General features: G+C 39.3%; 1 protein-coding gene across 4 annotated transcripts in view; it reads left to right on the top strand.

Annotated features, from left to right (window-relative positions):
* MPP7 (MAGUK p55 scaffold protein 7) overlaps window positions 1–15301 on the top strand; it is a 158210-nt gene that overhangs the window by 104376 nt on the left and 38533 nt on the right. For all 4 annotated transcript variants that reach the window (XM_064444870.1, XM_064444867.1, XM_064444869.1 and 1 more), the window contains exons 6-8: window positions 5700–5831; window positions 14147–14228; window positions 15151–15236. In XM_064444870.1, the coding sequence (XP_064300940.1) occupies window positions 5700–5831; window positions 14147–14228; window positions 15151–15236 (300 nt within the window). The remainder of the gene's footprint in view (window positions 1–5699; window positions 5832–14146; window positions 14229–15150; window positions 15237–15301) is intronic.

Raw genomic sequence — 15301 nt, 5'->3', positions numbered from 1 at the left:
TTTATTTGTTCTTTAAAAAGACCCAAATTTTTCTATGGAAGTCTAGTCTGATAGATAGTTTTTCGGACTAAGCATACATTATATTAAATGTACAGTACAAAGAAGCTGCTGAAGAAATGTCCCTTTGTGAATGTGGTAATTTTTTTGTGTGTCCAGGGTATATGGAAGTTCTCTTAAGTATAGGCTCTGATCACCTCTGGTTGAAGTGAAATCAAAATAGCTTTGTAAGTTTTGTTTGCAGATTAATTATTGCCCAATGTCTATGCTGCTGACGATTTCAAGAGCAACTACAGTGGACAGAGTGTAGCGTGTTAGAAGAAGCAACGAAGGGAGACAAGCAGGAAAGAAATCTTAGTATGTTCAGTGTACAGCATAAACAAGTTTGCGATGACAAGGTCTTCTGGAAACTAGACCAAGAAAAGACACATCATTTCTGGCATTTGTACTCTTACCAAAAACATGCATCTCTGCACCAAGATAAAATAATACCAGAGTTTGGGTAAAAGATCTTACATTGAAAACTGTAGTGCATTGTGGTTTAATAGGTTTTTTGGGAGGAGGAGGGAAGGGCTTGATAAGTTGCAGTTGGTGTGAGTGAAGAAAAACATCATAAATACCAGACATTGATTTGCATTGGTTTATAATACTTGGGCTGCATTGTTCTTTTGCGCAGTGTCTAGGAGCCTGATCTGGCATTTGGAGCAGGGAAGTATCTTTTTAACACTGGTGGCATAATTCAGTGTGGTAGTGGACAGAATCTGTTTGCAAGTTTCATTTTCAAGGGTAGGTTCTTTTGAACACATTTTAAGTTGCTACCTTTTACTCTGGAAGTGGTGCTTTAGATTATTTTCATCTGTTTTCTCTATCTGCCTGATTGTTTTTGAACTGCAATATAGAACCTCATTAAATTCAACCAGTCCATGAGTATGCCCTAGCTTTATGTGGAAAAACGTAATTGCAGAAGACTAGTTTTAGAAGTCTTAACTGTAAGTAGCCTGAAGTAAAAGCAAGAACTGCTTTTGTTTTAGTAGATCTTTGATATTTCACATACATCTGTAGAGGACTGCATGTGATTGCATGGCTTTTATGTATGCAATGTTTCATAATACATATTTCCAGGAGGAACCATAATTGCTAGCCTGAGGTTTTTAGCTCAGATCTAAAGTAAAACTAATCTTTGGTGTGAGGGAGCTGGTAATTTCCGATGGTAGATAGTACAAATTCATAACAGTGCCTTGGAAGAAAACCAGAAATAATTAGTTAGACTGTGTTGAAATGTTTTTATCAATTTGTACAATATGCATAGAGTTTAGTAAAACAATAGCAAATTCTCATGAAGCAGGCATGATCTTCCTCTGTGTTTATTTTGTTGAAGAACTACAGATTTAAACTTAAGAATTTCAAGATTACCATACACCATCTCCCTTCTGCTTTTGACATGATAGATTGCAGCATTGCCTGGAAATTGTTTTCTGTTGTTACAGTCTCCTCCATTCAGGAAAAAAAACCCTGGAATAGCATAATTGAAGTGTCATGGTTTTTTAAAACATTTCCATTATCCTTGAGAACTTACAGTTTCTGGTCATTTGTGTACTCAGTCTAATACCATTGGCCTTTTACAGTAATTGTTATAATAGATTAATTACTATAGTCATTGATATGATACCTTCTGATATCATTCATGTCAACAACATTGATGTGTTCTGCTTTATCCTAAACGCCTCAACATTTCCCAAAATGCTTTAATTTTATTGTCAGGAAGGTTATAAATTTGCAAATTGTTTTTACTATTCAGACTAGAACTTTTGTAATATTGACTTTTTGAGGAAAAAAAATAATGTCAAAATGTAAAATATTTAAGTATTTAGGAGCAACTACTTGAAAACAGAAGCAGCTGATAGCAGTAGATAGAATTATATCATAGAATCATAGATTGGTTTAGGTTGGAAGGGACCTTTAGGGGTCATCTAGTCCAACACCCCTGCAGTGAGCAGGGACATCCTCAGCTAGGTCAGGTTGCTCAGAGCCCTGTCCTACCTGACCTGGAATGTTTCTAGAGATGGGGTCTGCACAACCTCTCTGGGCAACCTGTGCCAGTGTTTCACCACCCTCATGGTAAAAAATGTTTTCCTTATATCCAGTCTAAATCTACCCTCCTTTAGTTTAAAACCATTTCCCCTTGTCCTGTCACAACAGGCCTTGCTAAAGAGGTTGCCCCCATCCCTCCTGTAGTCCCGCTTTAAGAACTGGAAGGCTGCAATAAGGTCTCCCCGCAGCCTTCTCTTCTCCAGGCTGAGTAACCCCAACTCTCCTTGCAGGAGAGGTGCTCCAGCCCTTGGATCATTTTTGTGGCCCTCCTGTGGACCCTTTCCAACAGGTCCATGTCCGTTCTGTGTTGGGGGCTGCAGAGCTGGACACAGCACTCCAGGTCGGCTCTCACCGGAGCAGAGCAGAGGGGCAGAGTCACCTCCCTTGACCTGCTGGCCACGCTGCTTTTGATGCAGCCCAGGATATGGTTGGCCTTCTGGGCTGCAAGCGCACTTTGTTGGCTCATGTCCAGCTTTTTGTCCACCGGTACCCCCAAATCCTTCTCCGCAGGGCTGCTCTCAATCCCTTCATCCCCCAGCCTGTATTGATACATTGGGTTGCCCTGACCGAGGTGCAGGACCTTGCACTTGGCCTTGTTGAACCTCATGACGTTCTCACAGACCCATCTCTCCAGCTTGTCCAGGTGCCTCTGGATGACATCCCATCCCTCAGGCGTGTCAACTGCACTGCTCAGCTTGGTGTCATCTGCATATTTGCTGAGGGTGCACTTGATCCCACTGTCTAGGTCATTGATGAAGATATTAAACAGTACTGGTCCCAGTACAGACCTCTGAGGGGCACCACTCATCACTGGGCTCCATCTGGACATCAAGCCATTGACCACTACCCTCTGGATGGGATCATCCAGCCAGTTCCTTATCCATCAAACAGTCTACCCATCAAATCTGTATCTCTCCAGTTAAGAGAGAAGGATGCTATGGGGGGCCGTGTCAAAGGCCTTACAGAAGTCTAGATAGATGACATCTGTAGCTCTTCCCTTGATCTCTGATGTAGTCACTCCATCATAGAAGGCCACTAGGTTGGTCAGGCAGGACTTGACCTTGGTGAAGCCATGCTGGCTGCCTTGGTTCACCTCCCTGTCTTCCATGTGCCTTAGCATAGCTTCTAGGAGGTTCTGTTCCATGATCTTCCAAGGCACAGAGGTGAGGCTGACAGGACAGTAGTTCCCTGTGTCTTCCTTTCCACTGTTTTTAAAGATGGGCACAATGTTTCCCTTCTTCCACTCCCCAGGGACTTCACCTGACTGCCACAACTTTTCAAATATCGTGGAGAATGGCTTAGCAACTACATCAGCCAATTCTCTCAGGACTCTGGGATGCATCTCATCAGGTCCCATAGACTTGTATATATCCAGGTTCCTCAGGTGGTCACGAACCTGATATTCCCTTACAGTGTGAGGGGCTTTATCCCCCTGGTCTCCATCCTGCCGCCCATCAGCTTGGGAGGGGTGAGGAGAGAGTTTACCAATGAAGACTGAGGCAAAAAAGTTGTTAAGTACCTCAGCCTTCTCCTCATTTATTGATACTAGGCTTCCATTCTTGTTCATTGGTGGGTACGCTTTGTTTGGCTTTCCTTTTCTGGTTGACATACCTGTAGAAGCCTTTCTTGTTATCCTTTGCATCCCCTGCCAAATTCAGCTCCAGCCGCGCCTTGGCCCTCCGGACCCCCTCCCTACACAACCGGGCAGTGTCCCTATGCTCTTCCCAGGACACCTGTCCCTGCTTTCACTGCCTGTGCAATTCCCTCTTGCTCTTCAGTTTGACCAACATGCCTCGACTCAGCCATGCTGGTCTCTTCCCTTCCTTGCCTGATTTCTTACACCTGGGAACTGAGAGCTCTTATGCTGTATGGAAAGCGTCCTTAAAGATCTGCCCAGCTCTCTTCTGTTCCCTTGTCCCTGAGGACTGTTTCCCAGGGGGTCCTGCTGACTAACTCCTTGAAGAGCTGGAAGTCTACTTTCCTAAAATTTAGGGTCCTGACTATACTCCTAGTTTTTCCCATATCCCTCAAGAGTGTGAACTCCACCAATGCGTGATCGCTGCAGCCCAGGCTGCCTCCAGTCTTGATATCACCAATGAGCACACTTGCATTGGTGACCATCAGGTCTAGTATTGCATCGCCTTGGGTAGGGCTGTCTGTTACCTGGCTCAAGAAGTTATTCTCAATACATTCTAGGAATCTCCTGGATTGCCTACAGCTCTCTGTGCTACTTCCAGCAGATGTTGGGGTGGTTGAAGTCCCCCAGTAGGACAAGAGCCTGCAAGTGGAAAGCCTCCTGGAGTTGGAGGAAGAAGACTTCATCCATAGGCTCCCCTTGATCAGGCGGCCTGCAGTAGACACCAACCACAAGGTTCCCTTTATTGGCTCTGTCTCTGATTCTTACCCATAAGCTTTCAACCTGCTTGTGGCTATTCTTCAGGGACAGCTCTTCACACTGTATTGATTTCTTGATGTAGAGCAATGCCTCCACCCCTCCTTCCTTGCCTGTCCCTTCTGAACAGCCTGTAGCCATCGATAGCCACATTCCAGTCATGGGATTCATCCCACCAAGTTTCAGTAGCAGCAATCAGGTCATATGTATGGCTGTTGCTGTTATTCCTGCTATAATGCATAGCTTTCACTACAAAACTAAAAGCATTACTTACCTTTTAAACTGGTGAAAAGTGGTTATTACAAATAATGAAGACTTTTCAAAGTAAAAAAGAACTTTGAGTTCTGTATCTATAAGAAGCTATGAACTTTAGATTATAGCTGAGATTTTTTAGAGCCTTAGGAGAATAAGCTTTCTAACTTTGACTTTCAAGATTTTTAAATTTATGCAAGTTCATAAATTATTTTATTTTTAAGATTGAACCTTTTGTCAGGCTTTGTTAGGCTTTTCTTTGAAAAAAATCTATTGTTCAAGCTATGCATGAACTGAAGAAGCAATAAAGAAAGGAGGCAAGGCTTGCGACAGGTGGTTGATAAGCACCTGCCTGAACCAAATCGTTTCAGCAATATGTTCCTCAATCTCAATCATGAATTCCACAAGAAATTAAAAATTCCTAAGATAATTTGGAGTTTGTATGAAAGGGAGCTAGTATGAAAGACATCCAGTAACAAGGTAAGCTTCCAGAGCTCCTCTGAAGGGAATTGTTGGGCAACAGCTTAATGTTGTTCATCTTGTGCTTGAACAGAAGTACTGGAAGATGCTTATTTTGCTTATCTGTTTTATAGGACTGCTTACTGTATCAAAGAAACTTTTTATCAAGGATAATTAGAATGATGTTCTTATTTCAGGAGACTTGAGTTTTCTCCTGATCATAATTTTTGTAATTTCAAGCTAACGTGCAAAGCACTCGATATTTTCATGTGTATGAAGACACTGTTCTGTATCCACAAGTTACTAGATGCGTACATTGTGTATATGAAAACATATAATTTATGGAGTTCTTTCATCAGTTTGATGTGTGTTAAAATTGTATAGAAGAATTATATTCAATCTACGTTCATCACAGTAGTAGAGTTAGGCTATAAATAATATCCTCTGCTTTGTCTTTCATGAACTTTTCAGATGCCAGATATAATATACTAACTATTAATGTTTCCAGGCTTTGCTCTCTGTACATGACACTGTTGCTCAGAAGAACTACGATCCTGTCTTGCCCCCCATGCCTGATGATATTGATGAGGAAGAAGATTCAGTTAAAATAATCAGGCTCGTCAAAAACAGGGAACCATTGGTAAGTAACCCTCTCTTTTGGGTTTTTATGCTTGTGCACATGGTGGGGAGTGTTCAGATTATGAATATGAATGGGTGACATTAACTTGAAATGTGGCTAGACAGACATTACACATGTTTATTCATAACATTCAATAATACACTTGTGACTTCCATTTGCAGTCATTATTAGTAAAGCACATGAAATGAATAATAAGAATTTGTTCATTCATGCTGTTTGAGCATTATATACATGGGCCAGTCTGAGCATTTAGATCAATAATATATTAATCTTTTATCTTGAATTCAAATCATGAACTTGTTTTAAAATGAGAGAGGGAGAATGAATCCCCAAAGAAATCTTGACCTTTGCTGTGAACTGTGCCTGTTAGCACTCATGTAAAAAAATGTGACCTTTCAATACACTGAAAAGAAAGCATAAAAACATATTTTAAAATACTTGAATTGAAATCTGGGCAAATTTAAGATGTCTGTTGTTGTACTTTGGATTATGACTACTAGAAAGTTAATATCTTCATGGGGATATCTGGAAAAATGAAAGGACTAAACCTAGGTTGTATTACAAGAATATTAAAATGCTTTACTGATTTGGTTATTTTTATTTGCTGTAGAGTAGGAATCATCTTGTGTAAAATTTAACTATATTCTTTTCCTCCTGTAAACCAGTAAGAGCTTTGTTTTATGTTGTACTGGATATTTATTTTAATGGATAGCAATCCTGAAGAAATATCTGCAAAGTTACTTTGAGAAAGCTGTGATTCTGTACTTGAGATGATAGAGGGAGAGCGATGCCTCTCTTAGACGTACAAGGGTACCTTGTCGCACAGTAGGTATCTTACTATTACTCTTATTCTTGATGGATTTCTGGCATCAATAAGGAAGAAATAAGTTTTGGTATTGACTGCCTGTAGGTGTTTTAACATATTAAACATTTTTTTTCCCCAAAATATTTAAATCACAGCTTTAAGCTTTCTGTTTTTTGTTTTGTTTTTTTTTAAATCAAAGAAATTCCTTGAGGAAGAAAACAAACTTGGTTTAGGATTGTGTCTGAGAGAGTATTAATTCTGAAAGGTGTGAAGAAATTTGAACATACGGTATGAAATGACTTCTAATTGAGCAGCTTTTTTTTTAGTATTAATGAAAACACCCTTATTGTTTTTTCTTGAATTTATGTTAGAAAAATCTCAAAATCTTAATTTATATAGTTTCCAACATGATTTGCTTCTAAAACTTTTGTGAGTTAAATACTCTAAGTTAATAGTATCCCAAAGTGACCTGGATAAACAGCAACTTTGAAAACAAAACTGAGAGGTTTTTCTAAAAACTTATGTTATACACTGTATATTGACTTTTGAGATTTTAAGCCCTCTGATAGGGACAAATAGAGTTGCCTAAGCCAAAGGTTGTCCCTGGGCTGTTCCTCAGATTCCACTCTTGCCCATTTATTCCAGTGGGATACTGAACTCTTCAAGGTACCTGTGTTTCTGTTGTGGTTTAACCTCAGTAGGCAGCTCAGCCTCACACAGCTGCTCAGTCACTTTCCCCAGTAGGATGTGGGTGAGAAAACTTGTGGATTGAGATAAAGACAGTTTAATAAGTAAAGCAAAAGCTGCATGCAAGCAAAGCAAAATGAGGAATTAATTTACTACTTCCCATTGGCAGGCAGGTGTTCAGGTATCCCCAGGAAAGCAGGGCTCCAACATGCTTCATCATGGTGACTTGGGAAGACAACACACCATAACTCCAAACATCCCCCTCTTCTCCTTCTCCCAGCTTTTATTGCTGAGCATGACATCATATGGTGTGGGATATCCCTTTGGTCAGTTGGGGTCAGCTGTCCTGGCTGTGTCCCCTCCCAGCTTCCTGAGCACTCCCAGCCTGCTCGCTGTTGGAGTGGGGTGAGAAGCAGAAAAGGCTTGACTCTGTGTAAGCACTGCTCAGCGGTATGAAAACATCCCTGTATTATCAACACTGTTTTCATCACAAATCCAAAACACAGTACCATACAAGCTGCCATGAGAAAATGAACTCTATCACAGCCATAGCCAGTACAGTCTCTGAAAAGGTGCATCCAACTTAGTACAACTGTTGTGCTAAGGAGGTAACAAATAGTCTTATTAGAACTTTCTTTTACTAGACTGAACGCAGCCATGGAAAATATAAAACAGAAGTGAGAGAACTCAGTCTTCCGTTTGTCAAGATTGTTTAGTGAAATTATCAAGGCAAAAATAGCCTTATAATGGAATCTATGATAGATCTATTGCTAGGAAGAGGCAAAGAGCAGGAACTAATTGCATCCTACAACTGCTTGAGAGTGGGGAGCTCACAAGAACAGTGGAGTCAAACTTCTCAGCAGTGAAAGATGCTAAAACACATGGCAATGACCACAAATTGCAGCCCTGGGAAGTTTAGACTGAGAATTAAGAAAAGTATTTAATTCAGTGGGATGTACAACACTGGAACAGACTGGAGATGTGGAATCTGCAACCTATTCCATAAGGCAATGGCTGACCTGATCTGGCACTGACAATAGTCCTGCTCTGAGCAGGAGATGGGCGTAAATGACTTCCAAAAGCTGCCCTTCAACCAATATTTCAAACATTATCTGGTTAGGTTATCTGTAGGCAAAAAGGACTATTTATGGTCTCACCAGATCCCCAGCCTTTCTTGATGTTTTATTTTTGTTGGAGAAGAGCTTATGGTGAGTTCTGTTTTGCATGTTACTTGTTTTCCAGGAAGGCTTACTGTATGGTGTCCTCTTGCTTTTCCATAATCCACCTTCAATCCATTTTAACATTATTAATGTTAATGTCAAACATTCTTTCTGGCAGACTGATAGGCAATTTTTCTTATGACACCACCACCACAATACATAATAAACCTGTTGTTTGTGTCTTTGCTTTCCACAGATTAATTTTTTATTCTTAGGTAGGGGTGAGAAGAAACATGGATAGTAATTTAGATAATGTCTTACCAGAATATGGCACAGCAGAATAAAGATGCTAGGCATGTTAGATCTACTGCATCTATGCTTCTTGAAGCTGTTTTACTAAAGTAAGCATATGCCATGATCTATATTTACTAATATTTACTAAACTATTTAAAATTTCATTTTCTATTTATTTCTATGTCTTTTTAATGGCTTTTCCTTTAAAACTTGTTCTAAAGTCTTTAGATATTCTTAGCTGAGTACCGATCAGAGAGTATCTACTTATTGTCTATCCACTATTCTGCAGTCATAAAGTCTGACTTCCACTTGTATAGTTGTATCAGGATTCTTGCTACTGAACTCAAGTTTGGAGGTACCATACAATAATTTTCTGGGATAGAGATGGTCTGGTTTTTTGACTTGAAGATACTGAGCTCTCTGAACTTTTCTTTCACCTCAGATGCATTCTCATTCTCCATTTGTACGCAAACAGTAGAGACTGTTTTTCTGCAAAATAGTAAGCTTTCCAGGGTGTGCAGCTGATGTAAGTTCTTGAACTGGATATCTCCTTTGGATGACTCCCAATGGTACTCTCTGTGAAGAAAATTAGGCACTCTCTTAACTATGGAATGTACGGTTGGACTCAATGATCTTCAAGGTCTTTTCCAACCTAAATGATTCTATGATTCTATTCTATATCTAGTGACCATTTTTATATAAAACTGTACCACATTTCCTCTTGTACTTGTTCGTGCTTTTCTCCAAGTTAAGTACCCCACCAATGTTCTGAGCCTGTGTTAATCACATACTAATGAAGCCTGAGTTCCCAGGAGTAATCACCTCAAAGGAGAGGGAAGCACATGGTTTGTGGGAGGGCCTTCTGTTTGCCAGATTTTATCAGCTCAGAAGTGAGTGCTGAACTTTCCTCCAGTTTTTTGGAAGAGGTGATTTAAACCTTTTGTTAATCCTCCCACAGGTTTTGGTTGGTTTGTTGGTTTTTTTCCCCCCTAAATGCTCTGTTAGCGAATGCCATTCTAGCAGTGTCTCGCTCAAGCAAGGTGAAATTGTGTTAGGAGGTTTTATCTGAACAAAGTAATTCAGAACATCTCTGAACCTTACATGAAGTACAAACATCTCTTTTCAGAGACAGTCCAAAGTTCACCTGGCTATAATTAGGCTTTTTGTCAGTTGGTTTGGAGGGTTCTTACATATGCCTGCCTCTCCAGGGTTTTTTCAGGCACTGCCATGTTCCTGGTTAGCATTCCTGATAGCCAAGATGTACAACTATTCTACCAGGAGTTCAGTTCCTGGCCTCTCACTACTTCCAGCTCCCACATGATATTCTTCCAGGTTTGTTACATCTGTCTTGCAGTTATTCTGAATAAGATGCTTCTTCACATAAAGATGGTTGCTTCTTTGTCACACAGATTAATTTCACATAAATTTAGCTATTTGAAAACTGATCTCTATGCTGTGTCTATAGTAAAGAGAAAAATAGGCAGCTCCAGAGAATGAACCGTGCCATCTATTTAAGATGCCTGCCTTAACGAAAGGATGATTCGTTCTCTGGAGCTGCCTATTTCTTTTCATTAGCTATAGGAGGAGCTAAGACACCTAGCTTGAACTAGATTCCTGATTTCCATAGCTGAACTTGGGCAAAATGAATTGTGGTGATTTAAAAGAGTCATTTACCTGTTCTGCCTGTGCAGGTTCTACAGCTCTTGCTTGCCTTTCACTCTGAGTCCCTGTAACTTGGTTCTTATTAGTGAATAAACCCAACTACTTTATAGGTGGGATTAATTTGGGTGTAGGGACAGCTTTAGTATGCATAGTCTACATGTATGCAGGCATCAACTTTTAAATAACTCTTCACTGTAAGGTAGGTAACTGGTATTTGTATTTGCATTTTCAGTAGAGAATGAATTAAAATAAGGCTGAAGTACTTACTTGCATTCAACATCTGCATGTGCTTTTGCTTAACAGAAAGGTATGCAAAGATGCTGCTGATGTTTCAAACTCTTATTAGTAATTTATTTTACAGGCTAGTCTTTTTTTAAAAAATAAAGGCTTATAATGTTTATATTATGGAACCAGCAGATAAATGAACCAAGGAAGCTCACATCTGTGAAACCCTGAGTGATGCTCACCAATCAGCATTACTACATTAATACTGAAAAAACACCAAACAATAAAAAACAAAAAACAGTGGAAGAGCCTTGCTGAAGGAGCTTGTATTATTTTTAGTGCTTTTGCATGGTATACCTTTAAACATTTTCTCAGTCTGATCACCATATGGCTCCCAAACTCCTTATTTTTCCCTTTAAAAGTATTTTAAACTGAGCTATGCTATTACATCTGTATATGTCTCATTTAGGGTAACTTACACTTTTGGCTAGCAACACTAAAAATATTTTCCAGCTCTCAAGGTCCAGTCTAACCTTCTTCCATTTTTAAAACTCTAAATGAGGAGCTGCACTGCACATGTAACTGAAAGTACTGGAGCTGAACATCTCATAAGGAGAAATTCTTGCCAGATTATATATACCTCATAGTTTAAGCAGGGCTGGCAGCAGTACAAGAGAAGCTGCTTTTTCAGAGAATCAACTGTTCAGGTTTTCAAAACGAAATCCACTTGTGTTTGACAATTTCTTTTTAACTATTCCAAATTGAGAGGGAAGGGGAATTTAAGGAACCCCCTGTTTTCTTTGTGTATTCTAGGTACAGCAAAACCACATAAACTCAAATAGTGCTTTTCATGGGTCTGCCCATTCACTTTGAGTTTGCCGTAAATGAGTTACTGACAGTGAGATAACTTGGGTTAAATAATTTCCCTGTAAATTCAAACTTGATTTTCTGCTGATAATTCCAGGTAATTCCAAACTACCTGATACCTTTATGGGGGCTTCTTTCAAAGCAGCTAATCTGTGCTAGGAATTAATTTTGTGCCGGCACATCGGTAGTGATAGTCACATAAAGCGACCGTTCCATTTGGACTAGAGCCTTATTGTTACTTCCAGATGCTGGCTGGGTCAATAATGTGGTCTTCAATCCCACACAAGTTTTTTTCTAGGGTCTGCCTTAAAAACAAGGTGAAGTGAAGTACTCATTTTTAGACGTCAGCGTTAGGGCCTGGGGTAGCTGGATGATCACAGTGGAAGGCTGTCAGTCATTGCCTGCCTTTTGCATTTGGTGGCATTTGATAGTGTTGACTTCTAGGTGAAAGGCATAAAGCCTTTCCATTCAAGGCTTTGTCCCTGATTAATTAGGAGAGCCTCTGTTTTCCGTGGACAATACAGTGGAAATGTCCTGTATTTATATTTGACTCTAGCATCCTAATGTTGCTTCCCCTTCCCCTCCCACGCCCCAATATATCCATCAAAAAGGTGCTTTGTACATTTAAACAGATGTAACTTCCCAGGTATGAATAATAAACTTCAAATTAATAGCTGTTGCTTCAAGGTCAGAACTTAATATTGAGATCTAGGCTAGAGCAGTTAATGCTTTGTTTTAATATTCCTAATGGTATGCAATTCTTTTTGCACAGAAGTCTAATAATGAGTTTTTAATGTGAGATTAGCTGTAGCTAAATCTTTACCTTTTTGAAACTCTCAGACTCATTTGAAACTGTAATACAAACAAATGCTTACCAATATAATTACATTATAAACAACACAAAAATAAGGCTGGCAAATTGCAGAATTACTTTGCTTAGGGATAGAATGTCATACTAATAAATTTAAGGTGTAAAATAAAATGTGTGAACACAGCACATCAATTTTGCTGTAGAGTGCTGGCTACTGTTAATGTTTCAGCCAAAGAGAATATTGTGCGGTGACTGTTTTTATTTTTTCTCTACTTGCAATAAATGCAGCTTGCGTATAATAAAATAAATTAATCTCCCATTTTTGTCTTGTGCTATATCTCCTACTTAGAGGCAGAGGGAAGGGGAAACAAGTTTATTATTTACAGTCAGTAAAATCGTTAACTGCAGTAAAATGTCACCCCCATTATTTACCTGTTCATATTTCAGCTTTACATCCCTGAAACACTTAAAAATTGAAGTAGTAATAAACATGATATTTATGTTTAATCTAAACAAATACAGAAAGCTATCTAAAAAAGCAATTTAATTATTCAAGGAACTTTATAATGTACTTATGTACCTTACTTCAAGCACAACACTTCTCCGATGGAAGGAAATTCTAACCGCTGTCTTGTACTCAGAGGTGAAGTAATACTGTTTGTTCACTAATCAGAAATATGGAAATGTTCAGAAAATTCACTTACCTGCCAGAGTCCTAAACATCTCTGTTGATTAACAAAGTTAGAGCTATCGCAGGTAACTAACTACATTGCCATGGCAAAGTAATCGTGTGCAGATAAAAAGCTGTTGGCCAGGAGGTGCTTTTTTGTGGTGTTTTTTAAAAATACTGGATCAAATAACCTTTTTGGAGGTGATTATACAGTACAACATAGCTTGCTAAAATCCCCCTTGTTATTCTGTGAATTCTGCCTTCCAGAGCAGGGCCAGCATTTCCCCCCTCAGTCCTCCCCGTCTGCCTGAAAGGACTGGCACAGCAGCTTAGGCAGCAGCTCCGTGCCTCCGCTTCCCTTCCCTTCTTGCTTGTCCCTGCTGCTGCCTGCTGCTTCCCCATCACCTTGTGCCTCTTTTCAGCGCACCCTCATGGTTCTAGTTACAAAGGCATTTTTCTCATCTAGACAGCTGTTCACTGGCAATTTAACTACGTGATGTCATTTTACCTAAATGCCTTGCACTGTGTTTGTGTTATGTATGAAACCAGTCATGACTAACTCAGGAAATGTTCCCCTCCTCTGCATTTCTGTCCCGCGGGTGTTCCAGGTGAGCCCTGACGTGCAGGGGCATTTCTCAAATTTGTGTTTATTTACTGATAACATCATAAAGCAAAACTATGGTTAGTGGGTGCATGGGCAGTTCTGAGCGTAAAGTGCAACTATTATGAACACAGTCAAACTTTTTGTACCTTTAGTGTTTAACGTGGCCTGTTACATACATGCAGGAAAAAGAATTTATCAGTTCTTAGTAATAGTTTAGTACAGTTTTAGCAACAGACTCAAGTAAGGTACGCTGCAGTTAACATTAAGTAAAAAAGTAAACTACTTGTATCATGTGTCCAAACTGCATAAGTCAGTCCTGAATGGAAAAAAAGTCTAATTTTAATAGGATGATACTAGAGCAACATATTTTGTATATTCTTTCCATGAGCAAGTATCATTTCTGGCTTATTCACACATTGGTCTGATGTGAACTTTTTGCACTTTTACATAGCAAAAGTTTTTTTAGTCTAGTGAATTCAAATTATGGTAAGATTAACCAAATACCTTTTTTTTTTTTTTTTTTTTTTAAGGGGGCTACAATTAAAAGGGATGAACATACTGGTGCAATTGTGGTGGCCAGGATAATGCGTGGAGGAGCTGCAGATAGAAGTGGTAAGGTGTTGCTGTTTTCCGCTAGCCATTCCAGTTCTGTAACTCAGAAAACTATGAAATGGGAGCATTTTGTACACACGAAATACATCACTATCACAAACAAAAATATTTGGGGTTTGGACAACTTTCCCAAGTGATAATTCAATACTGTATGCATGCTGCATTTTTTCCCCAATTCACTTGCAACCAGGTATCTTTGAGTCAGCAGATGCAGGGTTTTTTTAATATGTGTCGTGGTTTATTTCCAGTTGAAGGCATCCACTTAGAAATGATAGGATATGCTAAGATTACAACCCGTTGATGGAGGAACTCAGGATGGCTGAATTATTTTATATTAGTACATCCATTTGGAGTTTCAGCTGGTAATTCAATTTCAAAATACTAGCACATGCTTGACTGCCATTGTTTAGTTTGGGATGCTCCAAGTCTGAAAGAACTCCAGCAAGAGGTCCTGACTTATACTCTAAAGGGCCTCTTTTCATTGAAGAGAATCTAGGACAGCTGTGTTTCACACTTAGATGGGGTAATGGAGTAAATCTAGATACATATTGTTAAATTAGGAAGCATTTGTGCCACAAATTAGCACTCTCAGCCTAAGTGTTCTTTGCAGTACTTGCAGCTGTGTAGCAATAAGAAAGTAGTATGAGTAGAAAAAGAATTGGCACATGTATTTTTCAAACATCTGCATAAAGGTCTGGAAAAGTCATAGAGAAATGGTACTAATTTTCAGGAGGAAGGAAGGCAGGTGAGCAAACCAACCATCTCAAACTTATCTGTGAGGACAGTGGCTGTTGTGTTCACCATATATTTCTGCTTTTAAGTGAGAGCTTAAAGTGGGTGAGCAAGGGAGAAAAAAGCTGTTAATGGCATTTTTTGTATAACACGTAGCTGCCATTTAACAACTCCTCTTTGCCTTCTGTAGGTCTTATTCATGTTGGTGATGAACTGAGGGAAGTCAATGGGATTCCTGTAGATGATAAAAAACCTGAAGAAATAATACACATTTTGGTAAATACCGAGCATTTTAAAATTAATTTAGGGGAGTCAAGAAAAAGTAATTAGACGTATGATTT

Source organism: Phalacrocorax carbo, chromosome 2, assembly GCF_963921805.1.
Source record: "Phalacrocorax carbo chromosome 2, bPhaCar2.1, whole genome shotgun sequence".
In the NCBI taxonomy this organism is placed as follows: domain Eukaryota; kingdom Metazoa; phylum Chordata; class Aves; order Suliformes; family Phalacrocoracidae; genus Phalacrocorax; species Phalacrocorax carbo.
Note: the sequence above shows the minus strand (reverse complement) of the source record. Positions and strands in the feature narration are given on the sequence as shown.